The sequence below is a fragment of the Octopus bimaculoides genome, chromosome 1, assembly GCF_046866305.1.
Source record: "Octopus bimaculoides isolate indiv1 chromosome 1, ASM4686630v1, whole genome shotgun sequence".
Lineage (NCBI taxonomy): Eukaryota > Metazoa > Mollusca > Cephalopoda > Octopoda > Octopodidae > Octopus > Octopus bimaculoides.
Genome location: NC_142928.1, coordinates 6,111,800 through 6,133,066, shown reverse-complemented (window position 1 = coordinate 6,133,066; position 21,267 = coordinate 6,111,800). Strand labels below are relative to the sequence as shown.

The 21,267-nt window shown below is 38.8% G+C and overlaps 1 protein-coding gene across 8 annotated transcripts in view; it reads left to right on the top strand.

Annotated features, from left to right (window-relative positions):
* The window catches only part of LOC106875993 (UDP-galactose translocator), a 74,606-nt gene that overhangs the window by 22,131 nt on the left and 31,208 nt on the right, over positions 1-21,267 (top strand). Inside the window, exon 1 of one of the 8 annotated variants that reach the window (XM_014924334.3) lies at positions 12,900-13,879. The exons of 3 other annotated variants lie outside the window; for them this stretch is intronic. In XM_014924334.3, the coding sequence (XP_014779820.1) occupies positions 13,765-13,879 (115 nt within the window). In that variant the 5' untranslated portion in view covers positions 12,900-13,764. Of the gene's footprint in view, positions 1-12,899; positions 13,880-21,267 lie in introns of those variants that run through there. 4 more of the 8 variants (XM_014924339.3, XM_014924341.3, XM_014924336.3 and 1 more) reach the window with 4 other exon arrangements.

The window sequence follows — 21,267 nt, the reverse complement described above, 5'->3', positions numbered from 1 at the left end:
CCAACTTCTCCTTTTAATATAAGAGTTGGGCTAGTCCATTCTCCAATCTGCTAGGGGTGTCAATGGCTCTTGCCACAACAGATTACTTATTGTAGGGTAGATGTGAGAGGCCAAATATGGTCAGTTTAAATGCTGAAGGGCAAAATATTTTAGTCTAATAAGTATTGAGGGAAGTTCCTTTTGCCTGAATCTGCAAAGGACATTTGAGCAGTGATTCTCAACCAGGAAAGCAGATGTTAAATGATGACGATGATGATGATGATGATGACGACAACGACGACGATGATGATGTAATAGGATTTTTTTAATGACAAATAGCTATGAAGTCCAGTAGGGTAAAATAGGAATGAAAGAAGGTCATAGTTACAAAATGGTTGAGAACCACAGCATTTTATCCCAATATTCTAATGCAGTGCTTCTCAGTATATTGTGGATTGGTAGAATATTTAGGATGTTAGGTTGGTTGGTTGGTTGGTTGGTTGGTTGGTTGGGACCTGCAGAGTCTCTTCCAGTTCTGTCCATTCTGTCATCAGAAACGGGAAGAAGTCCACCAGAAGTCGTGGCTGGTAGATTGGTATCAGAAACTGGAAAATTAATGGAAACAGTTTCCTTGATTCAGCCCAATTGCCAATACCAACACCACCACCACCACCACCACCATTAACATCACCACCACCACCACCACCATTAACATCACCACCACCACAACCACCATTAACATCACCACCACCACCACCACCACCATTAACATCACTACCACCACCACCACCACCATTAACATAACCACCACCACCACCACCATTAACATCACCACCACCACCACCATTAACATCACCACCACCACCACCACCACCATTAACATCACTACCACCACCACCACCACCATTAACATCACCACCACCACCACCATTAACATCACCACCACCACCACCACCATTAACATCACCACCACCACCATTAACATAACCACCACCACCACCATTAACATAACCACCACCACCACCACCATTAACATCACCACCACCACCACCATTAACATCACTACCACCACCACCACCACCATTAACATCACCACCACCACCACCACCATTAACATCACCACCACCACCATTAACATCACCACCACCACCACCATTAACATAACCACCACCACCACCACCATTAACATCACCCCCACCACCACCATTAACATCACCACCACCACCACCACCACCATTAACATCACTACCACCACCACCACCACCATTAACATCACCACCACCACCACCACCATTAACATCACCACCACCACCACCATTAACATCACCACCACCACCACCACCACCACCATTAACATCACCACCACCACCACCACCATTAACATCACCACCACCACCACCACCAGCACAACCATCACATTCACCATCACCACCTAATAAATTAAAAATGAACCATAAACAAGCTATGATTCTAACAAGCTTCATACAGTTCTTAGAAGTGTAGGATATTTTGAGCTACATTAGTAGCAACATGGGCTTTTCCCCCTCTTCTTGCTCTATTAGAGAATTTAAGTAAAATTATATTAATGTGTCCAACTGATTAAAAAATTCTATTTATTTATGCAGCTGAGGATAGCCCTGCATTTAAGTTGATGTAATGATTGCATTGTTCAATTAAATGGAGCCACTTGAAACGGTCGAACTGCATCACCTCTGGATATGCTGTTGCTTATTTTGATTTTATTCACCTTACTTTGAGTTGTATGGACAATACCGCACTGACTTGGTGCTTCAACTTAAGTACCTAATTCAACCGAATCTCAATTTTAAAGCACCAGTTCTTGTCCAATCACCAAAGTTAAGCAACATCGGGCCTAGTAAGTACTTAGATGGGTGACCACTGGGGAAACCTAAGAGCTGTAAGCGTCTCACACTTTTTATAGGTGCAGGAGTGGTTGTGTGTTAAGTAGCTTGCTTACCAACCATATGGTTCCGGGTTCAGTCCCACTGCGTGGCACCTTGGGCAAGTGTCTTCTACTATAGCCTCGGGCTGACCAAAGCCTTGTGAGTGGATTAGGTAGACGGAAACTGAAAGAAACCCGTCATATATGTATGTATATATATATATATATATGTCTGTATGTATATGTGTGTGTGTCTATGTGTATATGATTGTGTGTCTGTGTTTGTCCCCCCACCATCGCTTGACAACCGATGCTGATGTGTTTACATCCCTGTAACTTAGCAGTTCAGCAAAAGTGACCGATAGAATAAGTCTTGAGGTCAATTTGTTTGACTAAAAAGGCGGTGCTCCAGCATGGCCGCAGCCAAATGACTGAAACAAATAAAAGAAAAAAAGAATAAAAGAATATATATATATATATTTTTTATCTTTTACTTGTTTCAGTCATTAGACTGTGACCATTCTGGGGCAACGCCTTGAATTTTTAGATGAATGGATCAAATCCAGTGCTTATGTGTTTTTAAGCCTATCAGTGTCCTTTGCTGAACAGCTAAGTTATAGGCCTAGTGATAGATTGTCACTATAGAAATGTACAATAACTATACATGAGTTAATGTGAGAACTTAATATAACCTAATCCTGGATTAAGGTATAATCTATAAGGATTTGTAAGCCAGAGGTCTCTGGTAGCAAGTGGGGTGGGGGTGTAAGAGATTAAATGAAAAATTATTGAAAATGGGGGTCTCATAGTACTTTCATTTAAGGGCCAAACAAAAGATTAAGTCAGCTCTGAAAGAAATTGCATAGGGATGACATCTGCAGGAAACACAATAGTAAAGTGTGTTAATATCGTTAATGTGGTGAGTAAATAAGTTGGAAACTTTTAGTTGTTATGTTGCACTTTCCAGCAAAGTTATACTTTTAGCAAAATACAATAACTGATCAATCTTGAATAAATTACTTTCTCATGTATTTCACAGTTGAGTGATTGTGCCATCAGAACAATTTCTCCCCTCTACAACCTACCACACACACACACAAACTTGTCATAGGTGTGGTTGTCATGGTTTTTGACAAATGAATGAAAATCTATTTCTCAGGCTGTATAAAGAAGTAATTTAACAATACCCACAAACATTTAATGCAAGATTTTATTACTGTGTGAACTGGCAGAAACATTAGCATGTCGGGTGAAATGCTTAGCGGTATTTCATCTCCCTTTACGTTCTGAGTTCAAATTCCGCCGAGGTCGTCTTTGCCTTTCATCCTTTTCGGGTCAGTAAATTAAATACCAGTTGCGTACTGAGGTCGATCTAATTGTCTGGGCCCATCCCCCAGAATTTTTGGCCTTGTGCCTAGAGTAGAAAAGAATTGTGTTGATCTTTTACAAATGTTAACAACAATAATTACACACCAGAAGAGACATATTACTTGGAGTTTATGACAAGTTAATTGATGAAGCAATTTGTGCTGGCCCATCATCATCATCATCATCATCGTTTGTCTGCTTTTCATGCCGGCATGGGTGGGACAGTTCAACAGGAGCTGACCAGGCCGAAGCCTGCGCCAGACTTCTGTGACCATTTTGGCAACGTTTTTACAACTGGATGCCCTTCCCAACACCAACCACTCAGCAGAGTGGACTTCGTGCTTTTTACGTGGCACAAGCTCAGGTGAGGTCAGTTTTGGCAAGGTTTTTACAGCTGGATGCCCTTCCAAATGCCAACCACTTTACAGCGAGGGGTGGGTGCTTTTTAAGAGGCACCTGCCCTGACAGGATCAGCAAATAACTTGCAAGACAAAAAAAAATGTTTTGAGAGGGGAAGGGGCATTGGAGGAGGTGATCTTGTGTCAGATGATGAAAGGTTATAGTGAGACAAAGAGACAGAAACAGGTGTTTTGCTGTAGAGGAGGTATAAGGTTACCTGGCAGGAGAGAGAGAGAGAGAGAGAGAGAGAGAGAGAGAGAGAGAGAGAGAGAGAGAGAGAGAGAGAGAGAGAGAAGAGAGAGAGAGAGAGATCAGGAAGGAAGACAGAAACATTACAACTAGAAAATGATTTGTATTATATTTGTGATGTTAAAAATTCCTGTCTGTCACCTGTCTTAGTTGGCTGGATGGTATGAGAACGGAGAGATCAGGTGATTGCCCCAACATCTGTAATTACTGCCAAAAACTGCTTTTCACAAGGCACAAGGAGAAGATTCCAGAAGATCGAATCATGCAATGACCTGATGCTGATTGGTTGTTTAGAAGACCAATCACGCGAAGCTACTGTCATTTGATCATTATGTCTGCTCACCTACTTAGTGACTTGGTTTTGAATTATCACTACAAACACACCCACCCAAGTTTAGAGACAATCAATAACCTTGACACACAGGTGTCACATCATACTTTGCGCTGATCACACACCTGATAAATAATTCATTGAGTGTATATGACATTCTGTTGGTCATGAATATGAGGGTTCCAGTTGATCTGATCAATAGGACAGCCTGCTTGTGAAATTAAGGTGAAAGTGGCTGAGTACTCCACGGACATGCATAAGCTTCACGTAGTTCTCAGGGAGATTCAGTATGACACAGAATAGGACAAGGCTGGTCCTTTTGAATTACAGGTACAACTCATTATTTCCAGCTGAGTGGATTGGGGCAATGTGAAATCAAGTGTCTTGCTCAAGGACACAATGTGCCACTGGGTGTCGAACTCACGATGTTACAATCATGAGACAAATACCTTAACCTCTAAGCCAAACAACTTCACTGAGTGTAGAGAGAATATGCTATGTTATAACATACACTACATAGAATATACATGCAGTCATCATCATCATCACCATCATCATTTAACGTCTGTTTTCCATGCTGGCATGGGTTGGACGGTTTGACTGGGGACTGGCAAGCCAGAAGGCTGCACCAGGCTCTAATCTGATCTGGCAATATTTCTACAGCTGGATGCCCTTCCTAATGTCAACCACTCCAAGAGTGTAGTGGGTGCTTTTTACATGCCACTGGCAAAGGAGCCAGTCGAGGCGGATGGGCTGGCATCAACCACATTTAGATGGTGCTTTTTATGTGCCACTAGCACAGGGAGCAATGAACCACGCATGAATGATGCTTATTGCATGCCGCCAGCCTGGGAGCCAGTCAGGTGGCACTGGTATTGACCACAACTACGATTTCCATTTCATTGTGATTTGATTTGATGTTGCTGTACTTAACTCAATAGGTCTCCTCAAGCACTGCATGTCACCCGACGATTCAAAGGTACTTTTTGAGTGGGCTGGTTATGCGACCCTGGTGTAGACTACGGCTGTGATCTCACTTTCCTTGCCGGGTCTTCTCAATCCCAGCAGATCTCCAGAGGTCTCGGTCTTTCGTCATTGCCTCTGTGAGGCCTAACGTTCAAAGGTCATGCTTCACCACCTCATCCCATATCTCCCTATGTCTCTCTCTCTTCCATGGGTTCCTTCCACTGTTAGAGAGTGACACTTCTTCACACAGCTCTCCTCATCCAAACGCAGCATATAACCATACCAGTGCAATCGTCTCTCTTGCACACCACATCTGATGCATCTTATGTCCTACATTTCTCTCAGGGCACTTAAACTCTGTTGTGTGTGCACACTGACATTACAAATCCATCGGAGCATACTAGTGTCATTTCTTTCAAGCCTACGTATGTCCTCAACATCTATGGCCCATGTTTCACTGCCATGTAGCATAGCTGTTCGCACACATGCATCATACAGTCTACTTTTCACTCTGAGCGAGAGGTCCTTTGTCGCCAGTAGAGGTAGGAGCTTTCTGCACTTTGCCCAGGTTATTCTTATTCTAGTAGCAACGCTCTCCGAGCATCCACCCCCACTACAGACTTGGTCACCTAGGTAGCGGAAGCTATCAACTACTTCTAGTTTCTCTCCCCCCCCCCCCATGTGATGGAGTCTGTTTTCTGAGCATCGGTGGTGCTTATTGCCCCTGTGCATCTGCCGCACACAAAAGCAATCTTCCTGGTTAACCTTCCTTTGATGTTGCTGCACTTTCTATGCATCAACAGCTTACACTGGGTACATCTTAATGGAGTTTCTACCTGCACCTTTCCTACAGATCGAGCAAGGCCATCTGCTTGAAGGGGTTTGTGATGTGTTCGCCTTACTACTTACTAGGACTTCCGTTTTTGCAACATTGACTCCTAAGGCCCTTCGATTCTAAACCTTGCTTCCACACTTGAAATTTCTTCTAGTTCTGATAGTGATTCTGCTATGAGGGCCAGGTCATCAGCATGGAGGAGCTCCCAGCTGAAACCTGTTTTGAATTCCTCTCTTATTGCTTGGAGGACTATGTTGAATAAGAGGGGGCTGAGGGCTGATCCTTGGTGAAACCCTACTTCTACCCTTGCCTTACTAGCGGCATCCCTGTACAAAGCCTGTACAGCTCTTATTAACCACTCATCAATCCCCAGTTTCCGCATTGCCCACCAGGTAAGGGATCATGTATATATATATATATATGTATATATGTGTATATATATATATATATATATATATATATATATATATATATATATATATATGTGTGTATATATATATATATATATATATATATATATATATATATATATATATATATATATATATATATATATATGTATATATATATATATATATCTAGAGAGAGAGAGAGAGAGAGAGAGAGAGAAACACTACATAGAATATACATATATATATGTATATATATATATATATATATATATATATATATATAGAGAGAGAGAGAGAGAGAGAGAGAGAAAACACTACATAGAATATACATACAGTGTGTGTATATATGATGATGATGATGATGTATATATGCGTGTGTATATATATGTGTGTATATATATATATATATATATATATATATATATATATATATATATATGGGAGAATATACAAAAAATAACAACAGACGAGGACAGGTGGTGTAAATAACAAAAGTATATATTAGTATGACGCTCGGGAATACGGAAAGTCTTTGACGTTTCGAGCTACGCTCTTCAACAGAAAGAATACGGAGACAAGGAGAAAAACACGGAGAAAAAAAATTGAATAGTGTTCAGTCAACGGTCAATCATAATAATGGCCGATCATAACAATGGCTGACCGGAAGTTAGAAATTCTTATTTCAGGAGAGCTAAGAAAGGGGGAGATAACAAACGGTGATCGGGAACGAGGGGCTGTGTGTGGGAGGTAGACTGCTGGTGATCTTGACGTATGTAGTGTGAAAATGGGGGAAGGGAGAAAGGGAGAAAGTAGTTGGTCAGTTGTAGTGTGTGCGTGGTGTGATGCGAGGGTATTGGTGTGGTGTGATGTGAGGGGGTTGGGAGGTGATATATATTTCTTTATTGCCCCCAGGGGGCTAAATATAGAGGGAACAAACAAAGGGACTAAGTCGATTACATCGAGCCCCAGTGCGTAACTGGTACTTATTTAATTGAAAGGATGAAAAGCAAAGTCAACCTCGATGGAATTTGAACTCAGAAGGTAACAACAGACAAAATACCACCAGGCATTTCGTCCAGCATGCTAACAATTCCGCTAGTTCACTGCTATTCATCATCATCATTATCATCGTCATGACGATGATGAATGGCGACAAGCTGGCATATATGTGTGTGTGTGTGTATATATATATATATATATATATATATATATCTGAAGGTACGTGGCTTAATAGTTTGGGCATTTGGCTCATGATCGTAAGGTCACGAGTTCAATTCCCAGCAACACATTGTGTCCTTGAGCAAGACACTTTATTTCACGTTGCACCAGTTCACTCAGCTGGCAAAAATGAGTTGTACCTGTATTTCAAAGGGGCAAGCCTTGTCACACTGTGTATTACGCTGAATCTCCCTGAAGACTACGTTAAGAGTACACATGTCTGTGGAGTGCTCAGCCACTTGCATGTTAATTTCACGAGCAAGCTGTTCCATTGATTGGATCAACTGGAACTCTCATCATCATAACTGACGGAGTGCTCTCTTATGTGTGTGTGTATATATATATATATATATATATATATATATATATATATATATATATATATATGGTAATAAATATGTCATAATATACATGGCAATTTACCGTATTTAATTGTGTCTAAGTCACTCTTAAGTATGAAGCATTACATTGATTAAGAATGTATTAAGGAATTCTTCATTATGTAATGTGTCCTTTCTTTAAAATGGAGATTGTTATTTGGTAGAAATTTAACTCTTATTTCTAGCAGTTCTCCTCACCACATGGAGATTCCATCAATGGCTTGTATCTCCCAGTTGTAGGTCGGTATTTTGGGTTAGAAGTAAGTGCCAGGAAACGGTGAGAGCCTTATAAAGAAATCAGACTAAACATGAACAGTCAGGAAGTTGGAACTCATTAAATTCCAATTTTTAATTTCTTCAGAGAATAACGAAGACTTCTTAGAGGAGATGTTTTTACTTAATACGGTTTTATGTATATTTTTTCTTTTATATTTTGGTAAGTAGGGTTTTTCTTTTTCCTCAAGGCTTACTGAAATACATTTTCTCATCCTTTTATAAGGAATAGCTTATTGGCGTTGAAATGGACAAAATGCTTAGTGGTATTTCACCCATTGCTACGTTCTGAGTTCAAAATCTGCCAAGGTCGACATCGTCTTTCATCCTTTTGGGGGTCATTAAACTAAGTACAAGTGAAATACTGAGGTTGATGTAATCAACTGGTCCCCTCCCACCAAATTTCAGGCCTTGTGCCTTTAGTAGAAAGAGGATTATTGTTGTTGTTGTTGTTGCTCGTCACTACATTCTGAGTTCAAATTTCAACTACATACTTGTGTTACCAATAAACTCATACCAGTGTTAACAACAAACCTGTATTATGTTTATGACAAATGTTACAGAAAACTTCATTGTTAGTTGGCCAGCTTCAGTAGCATTTACCCAGAGATCATCTAAATACTTGTTTGATAACAAACCAGTTTTATCTGTTCAAAGAAAAGAAATACAAAACCTGTTCAGTTGTTTTGAATAAGCACAATCGTAAATGCTTGGGGAGATATTCAGCAGCAACACTATTATTATTATTATTATTATTATTATTATTATTATTATTATTATTATTATTATTAATATTATTATTGCCTTTGCATAGTTTCTAATGCTGGAGATGTACTTTGGTGTCAGTTGTTCACTATATCCGGCCTTTGGTGCTCTAACACCTTGTTTGTCTGAAAGTCAAAGTCCCAGAGATTTTTGCCTTCCCCTTTTTGTCCATTACCTTTTCCGGTGTATGTTGGTATCAAGCACCCATTACCTCATATCCATACTTCCGGCATAGTAGCCAGTGAAGGTTTGGGGTTACCTTGTTGTGTTTGTGCCTGTACCCTCTCCACACAAGCACTAACAATGTGAGTCACACTTTCGTCCCTCTTCCCACACATTCTGCAGATATTCGTTGCACTTGTGTGGTATATATCCCTTTTCACTGAGTTGGTATTCAATGCCTGATCCTGGGCAGCAATGATTAGGCTTTCGGTCCTTTTTTTTAGGCCACCCTTGCTGAGTCACCTCCATAATGCTTCCTGGCCTTTTAATTTGTTGGTTTCTTTTTTATTATGGTGGCCAGCTGCCAGAATCATTAGCATGTAGGACAAAATGCCAAGCAGGTAAATATCTAAAATAGGGTTATTGATTTAGTAAACAGAGAGGGATCAGCAATTTTGTAAATAGCGACAAACGAGATCAATGAATTAATAAATAAAACCAAACACGATGAATGATTGATTGATTGATTGATTGTCAGCCATGATAATCCACTTATTACTGAAGTCAATATAAAAAATAAAATACCGTATAAAATTCTTTTTACATTTTTGATTTTGGTGGGTGGGCGGGTGGGGGGCAATGGGCAATTTATTTTTCTCATAAATAAGATGATGCAAAACATATTTAACAAAGACAGAATAAAAAAATTCATCTTGTACAGGTGTAGGTGTGGCTGTGTGGTAAGAAGTTTGCTTCCCAACCACATGGTTCTGGGTTCAGTCCCACTGCATGGCACCTTGGGTAAGTGTCTTCTGTTATAGCTTTAGGCTGACCAAAGCTTTGTGAGTGGATTTGGTGGATGAAAACTGGTAGAAACCTGTCGTGTGTGTGTGTATTTCTGTGTTTATGTTCCACTACCACTTTGACAACAGGTGTTGGTGTGTTTATGTCCCCATAACTTAGCTGTTCAGCAAAAGAGACCAATACAATAAGTACCTGGCTTCAAAGAGAAACAAGTACTGCAGTCAATTCATTTGATTAAAATTCTTGAAAATGGTGCCCCAGCATGGCCACTGTCTCAGGACTGAATCAAGTAAAAGATAGAAGATGAACGAGTCTTAGTTTCTTCCATTCTTTGTTAAATACGATGGTCCTGTCACATGCTATCCTCCTATTGCCACTCCAGGTGACCCCCCCCTCCCCATAATATACCCTATGCTCTTCCTCTTTTTCTCTTGCTGCCCTCCATCAATCGAACCATGACAATGTTGACTGATCTATATTCCAGCAGACAGAATGAAGAAATAATATATTTCTAAATCTCTCAGAGAGATTTATGCAGTAGCAGTACAATAAAGTGATAGTATGTTGTCAACTTAATGTGACAGTCCCATGAAAGGGAAGAATGCTACTGTTATTTAACCCTAGGAAACACTTTCCTGTTGGATTTGACACATTTCCTGTGTCCTTATGTTTTCAAAGGGGAGATAAGCACCTCCACCCAGCAAAACCAGCATCCAGAGACTAGTTTCAGTCATTGCTCAACCAGCTGACAGAATTGCTAGCATGCTGAACAAACTGCTTAGCTGTGTAGCGTACTTCTCTCTCTCTCTCTCTCTTATATATACATAAATACGAACGTAGTAGATAACAGCTAGCCTTCGACCATAACTTTGGACCCTGTTGTGTCCACCACTCTGATTGGTTGATATTGGCACAATTTGTCTCTTGTTCTATTGCACGCCAATATACAACCTGACCAATCGCAGCCTTCAGATAAGGTCATGTGAGACAGTATTTTCAAAACTTCTGGTGAGCCGACAGAATGTTATAAAAACCAGCTTCTCCCGCTTCCGTATGTTCTTTGGCTCCAGACCTTCTGAGGTCTAGCCACTGACCACAGAGCACACAGCCAGTTCCAGTGACGACACAGCAGCAGTCACATGGAGACTAATCAACACTTCATCCAACAGCAGACTCCATCTTTGTCACCACCATCATCTTCTTAATGACATCAACTTCTCTACGTACACACCAACCAGCAACACTCGCACAGGTTCTATCTCCACACTGTTTGTGAAATACTTCACCATGGTTAACAGCAAATACAACCTGTGACAACCTTCTGTAACAAGTAACTGGCAGCAGCATTGAAACCACAACTTCTTACACGACATGTGCCTCTCCCCAGCTCTGCATTGCCACCACAACTTCTTGATACAGTACTTCAACTACTGTGTACCTTGACTACGAACTGATATTTATCATCCTAGTGTCTGAACATTCTTCTAACGTCATTATTGAAATCTTTCTATGCTCTGTACTTATCGCACACGCATACATCCATGTTTATACACACACACTTTGTATACATGATGGCCTGTCTATTATTATGTTTATATGACGCACACACGTTAACATATAAATAAAATCTTCTCTTAAACCTTCTACCCCAGTTGTGTCCTTTTGACACTTATATTCATTTATCTTTTCATATTTTTATTTGCATTGACCGTTGCGATGTACTAAAGGAGCCATTCCTCGTCACCTCTCCTGTTACACAGTTGTTACAAACTGGTGACCCCGACATGATTCCAACATGCAGCCCGACATTCGCACAGACATTTACAAAATGGTGACCCAGTGTCAGCTTCATGACCAACCACTCTTTCTCCTTTTCACTACAGATATTTCATTCTTTATCGTCTATTTCGTCTTGCACAAAATGATTGGTGGGGGGCTCTGTAGCGTACACCTTAAAGGAGGCTTCTGTCTTTGTTATATATACATAAATACAGACATAGTAGATAACAGCTAGCCTTCGGTCGCACCTTTGGACCCTGTTGTGTCCACCACTCTGATTGGTTGGTATTGGCACAATTTGTCTCTTGTGCAATTGCGCGCCAAGATGCAACCCAACCAATTGCAGCCTTCAGATAAGGTCACGTGAGACAGTCTTTTCTAAACTTCTGGTGAGCCGACAGAATGTTATAAAAGCCAGCTTCTCACCATCCCGTATGTCCTTTGGCTCCAGACCTTCTGAGGTCTAGCCACTGACCACAGAGCACACAACCAGTTCCAGCGAGAACACAACAGCAGCCAACCCCGTTTCTGAGATCAAATTCCGCCGAGGTCTACTTTGCTTTTCATCCTTTTAAACTCAATAAAAGAAGGACCAGTCGAGCTCTAGAGTCGATGTAATCGACTTGCCCAGTTACCTGAAGTTGGTGATTTTGTGTTAAAATTAAAAGGACTTATGAATGTTATTTTCACTTCTCATTGTTTTTAATGACCTGAAGAAAATTCCCTTTTTAAGCCTACTGTATGTGAGATACTCCATTTAAATCGTTTATAATTCTAATTAGATACAAGAATATTTTTTCCATCGAAAAACTATTAACCTAAGCATAATATATATATTCTATCGAGAGCGTCTTATCTATCAAGTCTCTTCGTGTTGTTCAACTTCAGGGCGATAGATTAGCAGGCACCTTAAGATCTTGCAGTATTTCTTCTGTCTTGTGTTCAAATCCCACTAGAGTCAGTTTTGGCTTTCATCCGTCGATAAAATGAAGTACCAGTTGAGTACTGAGGTCGACAGTATCAATATGTTCTCTGGCGTTAAGGCGGCGAGCTGACATTTCGTCTGCTCTCAGTACAAATTCGGTTGAGGTCGACTTTGCCTTTCATCGTTTCGGGAACGATAAAACAAGTACCAGCTGAACACTGGGGTCGATATAATCAACTTAACTCCTCTCCTCGAACTTGCCGACCTGGTGCCAGAATTTTAAACCAATATATTCCCTAGCGTCGTGCCTAAAACAGAAAACAATGTTATTATATTTCAAGCGTTGATGCTTTTGATCTACCATATCTACTGAAGCCGTTCTTTCCTAATAAACGTTAGGCAAGTTTCATTGAAGAAATCGACCACGTGACACCAAGGGGTACTGGAGGAGGCCAGGTACTCGTCGTCCAACTTTTACGTTAGTGATCACCTACATATATATATATAGAGATAGATGCATACACGTCTATGTAAATATATATCTATATATGTTACTGCATGGCTTGTTTAATGTTCTACTTCACCTCTTCTGTTTCCCCTCCTCCTCCCAGTAAAATAGCAATGTCAATAATAGCCATTAGCTTGTTAATTCTCATTCAATGTTTCCACTCTCCTCATACGCGTCGGTGCTTCATCTGAAACAGCACCATTCTGCTTCCTTTAAAAAGAGAAAAATTGCAACAGTCTGTACCTTTAATTAATTCACAGATTCTTTTATCTCTATCATTATTGGTGGGTTTTGCCGTTTTCTTTTTTCACATCCGCTTTTTATTTAAATGCAGCTGATTTAAACAGTGTTTGCTATTCCCAGCCTCACTGACAAACTTAAACATTATCCATTTATATATATATTAAATATATAATGATGATGGTGATGATGCTAATAATATATTATCGACATTAATCCGGTTGTTTCCTGTATTCTTGTGTTTTGTTTAAACCAAACAGTAAATTAAATAACTCTGATTAAAGTAACATGCCTTCATTAAATGTTCCTCTTGAGAATCAAAGCGAAATGAAAATTGTTAATGATGTCGCTTCCGATAAAGAAATTAAGTCTGTGGATTCTTTAGCAACACCTAAAACAACAGGTGAGAAGAAATACAACCCTTTTTGGCCCCGAGTTCTGCATTTTCGTTTGTTTTTTTTTTCATATCTGTCCCTTTGTCTTTATATATGTGTATGTATATATATATGTGTGTATATATATTTTGTTTTACGTTCTCTGTAATGTGTTAGTTGCATGTTAGTTATATACATTCACAACTGTGTATATCTGCAATATTTTATTTAAAAAAAAAACAAAAAACTATATAAATTTCTCAGAAAGTTATACGGGTGCAACGTCGACGGGACATCAATGTGCAATCATTGCCTCTCTCTTTTAGATATGACGATGGTTTAGCTGGCCAAAATTTCGAAGTCATTGTCAACAGCATTCCTGCATAAGAATTACATATACATATATATATATAGTTATTATTATTTCACACCCCTTAATAAACCTTTAAAATCTCGTCCTCTTTGGGGTCGATTTTACCTTTCATACTTTCTGGGTCGATAAAATATTACCAATCAATATTGGGCTGGATCGATTTAACGACGTCTCTCTCTTTCCCGAAAATCTGTTTCTTTTATACTCAGGACAATCATCATTAACAACATCTTTTATTATCATCATCGTTATTTACTATCGACTTTATATCGTTTTCTCACTTATATGTTGTCGTCTCCTTTTAATCTTAATTGTCTTACTAATCTACTATTAATAGACAGAGCCATATAACTTGATTCATGCTTCGTCTTTGATGCTTGAATAATATTTAAAAAATATATATATTTTATTCCTCGTCAAATTTCTGAATTTCAAAACAAAACCAAATTTCGTTTTGTTCTGAAAGTGAAATTTAATTTTATTAGAAATGCTCTTAATAAATAAATATTACTTTTTCTCTGCCTGAAGTAGCTTGAGGTGGTGATCTTTAAGAAATAGTCGTTGTAAACTATCCCAGAAATAATTCTTTATTTTTCAACACCTCCAACAAAAGGAAGCCTCTGAGTAGTCGTTCGACATACTAGAAATGGCAGCTAAATCGCCATTTCAGTTCCACCTACTATTGTCTTGGGTTTAAAAAGAAAAGTGGGAAACACTAAATCGTATATTCCTAAATCCCTTTACAAAGAGAGGATGATCTTGGCTGGATCTAGGTATTAAGATATTAGAGAACTGATTGATATGAAGCATTGATATCGATTTAACCTCCTGCTTCTGCTGGTATATCGGTGTCTCTTGATATTAACCACGTTGACAAGATCAAAAGACACTGGAACCGCAGGTGAGAGGTATCACCAATCAATACACACCTATCGTTTACCTGTTCTTATTGCACATATATATATACACACTCACACATTTGTGCATCTATATGTGTGTGTGTGTGTTTAATCTGCAGATGTTACAAAGTGACTCGGGAGTCGAGGGTTTCGTGCATGGCACTTATCAAACTTAGAAGTGCACTAAACTCTTGGCCCTTGACTCACTTAGTGACTTCTACCGATTAAAAAAAATTAAAGCAACTCGTTTGAATTCTATTTTATTTGTCCTCTTTGTGTCTGTGTGATAGTGACTTCGCAGTTTCGGCTTGTCTGCCTTCGTTACACTGCTGAAGGTGAGGAGCAAACCGAAACCCTCATGTCCCTTTCAACCTTTTCCTTGTAAAAGGTTTCTCCCTTCCAAAACTGTTCAGTCATTAGTTTCATATTAAATTGTTTTTATATAACTTGACAAAGACGTGTGTGTATATGCTATGTTTACTGAGGTGTGTATATACACCATATACGTGTAATAATGTGTGTGTATATGTATAATGGTATTGACACTTTAATGGTGCATATGTATACATCATGTATGTTTTAGTGATATGTATATACAAAATTTACGTTTGCTAGTGTGTGTATATATATATATATATATATATATATATATATATATATATATATATATATATATATATGTATACTTGTACACCATGTATGTTTAGTGACGTGTGTATACGCACCACGTACTTTCACTGGTGTTTGTGTGTATACGTATATATAGATATATATATATATACGGATATATACACACACCACTATGTTAAATGGTGTATGTATGAAGGTAGACCGTGCATAATGGTGTATATGTATAATGGTGTATATGCACCATGATTATTGTGCATATGTGTGTAGACAGACGATGTTTAATGGTGTATATGTATACACCTTATATGTAAAAGATAAAAGATAGAGCTTATATGCTTAATGGAGTGCTTATCTTATACACTTTGTAACGTGTGTATAATATACACCATGTATTTCTAGTGCTTTATGTGTTTATATATATATATATAGTGTTGTATCTCTATATATTACTAGGTATATTTAATGCCGTGTGTATATATATATGCACCATATATATTTGATGCTGTATATGGGTACAATGTATAATTTGCGGTGCATTTCTGTGTACAACACGTTTATTTAGTGCTTATATAGACACGCAATATATATTTGGTTATGTGTGTATACACTCTACCTTGTGTATTATATACATAATGTGTATTTAGTAGTGTATTCGCATATACATCATGTAAATTGAGCAGTGTACATGGTAGGTAGACAATGTTTGTTTAGTGATGTATGCGTGTAGATAAACATGCGTGTTTAGTTCTGTATGTATAGACTGTGCATATTAGCGGTGTATAGGTATATGCGTCATAGAAATTTGGTGGCGTATGTACATATATATACCATATTTAGTGGTGTATGTGTGTAAGTAATCTATATATGTGTAGTGATACCTGTATGTAAATAAACCGTGTATGTTAACGGTGTATATATATATATGTATATAAAACGTGCGTATGTAGTTTATAGACCATTTATGCTTAGTACTGCCTATATATATATATATATATATATATATATATATATACATATATATATATAGTCCAGATGGACTAACCCTAACACTAGTTTTGTGAGATTTGGCTGTTATTTCTAGCATGTAAATAGCCTGTTTGGTGGTGGTGGGGGGATTGAAATTTTTCAAAAACATTTTTTTCAGAATCGGAATCTCCATAGCCTAAAACGTGGGATTCCGTAAAAAAAAAATTAATAAATAAGGGGGGGAAAGGTTCAGATTACATATAGTCCATCTCTACCATATATATATATATATATAATCATGTATGTTTAGTGATCTATATAGAGCATGAACATTAAGTGATATACGTGTATATATACACACACCATATCTGTTTGCTGGTGTGTCTACGTATATACATCATCTATATATAGTGGTGTGTGTTTAGTAATGCCTGCAAGTATATAAACCCTGTATGTTAGCACTATATATATATATATATATATATATATATATATATATATATATATATATATAATATATATGTATGTATGTATGTATGTATGTATACTATTGTATTTGTGAATATAGACGACGTGTGAAGGACATAAAAGCTGGTGGATGTCGTCAACTTAACATTTACCATCATCATTTCATACAAAGTTAACTTTAATCACTCCTGTTGTATTTCTAATTTTAAATTTGGTTACTGACAGCTAAATATCAACCTTTATCTCATTTTATTGTCGGAACAAAAATAAATTGCAGCACATTTAAATTTCGTTAATACACGATGTCTTGTATCCTGTTGGGGTTCTTACATTGTACTTGATATCATTATCTATTATTAATTTTACTCAGATGGTCTAAAGATATTTACCAGACCAAGCCGGGGTCTGCTCTGATCAAAAATGTTCCAACTGGAACCATCCTGTCGTTATTAGACATTGTGTATTTATGACTATACAAGTTAAGGTCTCCTCTCTTTTTAAAGACAATATACATGGTTAGAAGATTTAGCTACTATTTCTAGCATGTTGAATGACCACTTACAGGCTTTCTTGTATATTAATTGTATTTCAGTTTATTGCGATTGTAATTATTCTCTAGGAATTCGCTAGTTTTACCCCCACTCCCGGTAAAAAATAAAAATTTCAATTAAAGTAAATTAATTGTTGATGAACAACAAATCTGGGTGCAGTGATTTGTGACTCTACAGTATATTTTAGACTCCACTTGGAGACACAATAGTATTTAAATATCCCCTTTTATTAATGTAATTAATCAATAATATTGTTTAAATACCATCATAGTAACATGCCAACAACAGCAAATATGATGATAAATGTAACGTGGACACGGCATTGATAACGTTTCACCAACACATAACTATGGTGTCGCTATCGTGATATAAATATGTTTATCAATTAAAGTTTAAGCTTTTAAACAACCATTATTAACATAAATGGTGTTTTTTCATTCACTTTGGTTTGGTTTGTTTTGTTTGATAGTAATTTAGGCAGATTCGAAGTTTTTCCGATCCAATAATCTCATTAGTTTCACCCTCGTCGTCGTATTAACGTGTGCTTTTCCATGCTTGCATGGGTCATACGGAATTCATTGAGGTAGATTTTATACGGCTGGATACCCTTCCTGTCGCCAACCTTCAACTGTTTCCAAGCAACGTGATATTTCCCCTTGGGCAGACATATTTTCACAGAAGTGTCGAAACGAACGACACCGTTTATATGACGGTAACACTCGCTTACATCCATCACACGTGGTCAGCACAAGCAGACACACACACATGGCAGACTGCTTTCAGTTTCCGTCTCTCGAATCCACTTACAAGGCCCAAGGTACCATGCAGTGGGCCTGAACTAAAACCAAGTGGTTTGGAAGCAAACGTCAGTCTCCACAATTTCTCCTCAAGAATTTGTCTCATCTGATTTGTTTCTTGAGGTGATGAAGTGGAACTCCTAGTATGAAACAAGTGGCATCTCCATGTTTTACTTATGAAATGAGGCAATAAGAAAACTCATCAGAAATAGTAGCCTATTTCCCTCAAATCTGTATCTGCCATGACTGCAATTTTGCTCGGTTTGATGGGTCTTCTTCCCAAGCACAACATAATGCCAAAGGTCTCAGTCCTTGCCTCCATGAGACCCAATACTCAAAAGGAATTCAGTCACTTTACCTCCATGAGGCCCAATGCTTGAAAGGATCTTCTTACGACACCGGCATCAGTCACTTTACCTCCATGAGGCCCAATGCTTTAAAGGAGCTTCTCATGACACCGGCATCAGACACTTTACCTCCGTGAGGCCCAATGCTTTAAAGGAGCTTCTCATGACACCGGCATCAGACACTTTACCTCCGTGAGGCCCAATGCTTTAAAGGAGCTTCTCATGACACCGGCATCAGACACTTTACCTCCGTGAGGCCCAACTCTCAAAAGGTGCTTTTTATATGCCACCGGCACAGGTGCCAGTTAAGTGACACCAGGCATCAGCCATGACTATGATTTCACTTGGTTTACCAGGTCTTCTCAAGCACAGCATATCACCAAAGGACTCTGTCACTAGTCATTGCCTCTGAGAGGCCAAAGTTCAAAGATCATGCTTCATAATAAAATAACTTTATCTTTATTAAGCTGATGTCTGGAACATAGATTTCCATGAAATTTTGGTGGAATGTTTTTGTTTAGATCCTTTCAAAACAGGGTTAACTTTTAATCTTAGAAGACGGATCATTTTCCTCATGTTGGATTTTTACATTTGCTTTCAATGTGTTTAAAACCCTAAACCCAAAGTTATCTTGGAAACTTTTTTCTTAAATCTGTGAAAATGTGTTCTTGATGTTATCTGCTTCATTTTGCTGGGTTTTCTTTATTTTTTTTCTCTCCTCTTTCCTGCCTGCTGGTGTTTTCTCACCTGTAGCCTAATACCTGTGAGAACAGACCTGCAGGCAGCAATGTAGTGTGTATGTATGAAAATATATATATATATAGCTAGGGAATGGAAAGGTAGCCCCCATGATCTCTGAGAGTAGTGGGTGAGGGGTGTAAGGAGTTACTCTTTGTCGAAAGGTCAGACTGAAATCCTTCTGACAGAATGGACTCCACGTCAAGGAACAGGTGGTGATGTTGAATGATGCCAGGGATTAAGTTTACCATCTCAATGTAAATCTGAGGCGATAAAAACAGCAAAAAGTCTTTTCAAATGACTTTAAAAAGGGATTAACAACCTTATTGTTTGTGCGGTTGAGTGTAAATATTTCTTTTAGTTATTACTGAGGATTCCGTTTTTTAATAAAGGTGTGTACGAAGTAGTCACGCAGGTGTTGACGTGGACAGATAGCGTTGGCTTATTATGCATGTTTGTAGTCACATGAAGTCAGCAAAGAAGGATATTTTTCGAAGGGATGGGTGGGTGAGGGTGGGCAGGATAGATTAAAACCTGCTGGGAAATTGTCATTTGTTGGAAGTGTGGTGTGGTAAGAAGCTTGCTTCCCAACCTCGTGGGTCTGGGTTCAGTCCCACCAAACTGTGTGACACTTTGGGCAAGTATCTTCTGCTATAGCCTTGGGCCAACCAAAGCCTTGTGAGCAAGATACAGTAGATGGAAATTGAAAGAAGCCTGTTGTGTGTGTGTGTGTGTGTGTGTGTGTATATGCACACACACACACACACACACATGTGTACATGTGCCCCCACCCCCGCTTGACAACTAGTGTTGGTGTGTTTATGTCCTCATAACTTTGATTTGTCAAAAGTGACCAGTAGAAAAAGTACCAGGCTTTAAAAAAAAAAAAAAAAAAGGGAAATACTGGGGTCAGTTCAGTCAATTAAAAATTCTTCAAGGTAAAACAAGTAAAAGATTTCCTCAAGAAAACAAGTTTGTCTCCTCCTCCACCTCATCAGCATCATTTCACATCCATATTCCAAACTGGCAGGGGTTGAACAATCTGACAGAATCCAATGGATCCCCAAGGACTGCATTATACCCCATTATCTGCAATGGCATGGTTCCCATGGCTGGATGTCCATTCGACTCAGTGGACAGGAATGTGCTTTGGAGGATTCTGGAGCTGCGAGGCGTACCTCCTCAACTGATTGGCCATATATCGGCGGCGAGCTGGCAGAATCGTTAGCATGCCGGGCAAAATGCTTAGCGGTATTTCATCTACCATTACATTCTGAGTTCAAATTCCACCGAGGTTGACTTTGCCTTTCATCCTTTCAGGGTCGATGTAATCGATTTAATCGCTTTGTTTGTCCTTGTTTGTTCCTTCTATATTTAGCCCCTGTGGACAATAAAAAAATATATATATCATCATCATCATCATCATCGTTTAACGTCTGCTTTCCATGCTAGCATGGGTTGGACGATTTGACTGAGGACTGGTGAAACCGGATGGCAACACCAGGCTCCAATCTAATTTAGCAGAGTTTCTACAGCTGGATGCCCTTCCTAACGCCAACCACTCAGAGAGTGTAGTGGGTGCTTTTACGTGTCACCCGCACGAAAACGGCCACGCTCGAAATGGTGTCTTTTATGTGCCACCCGCACA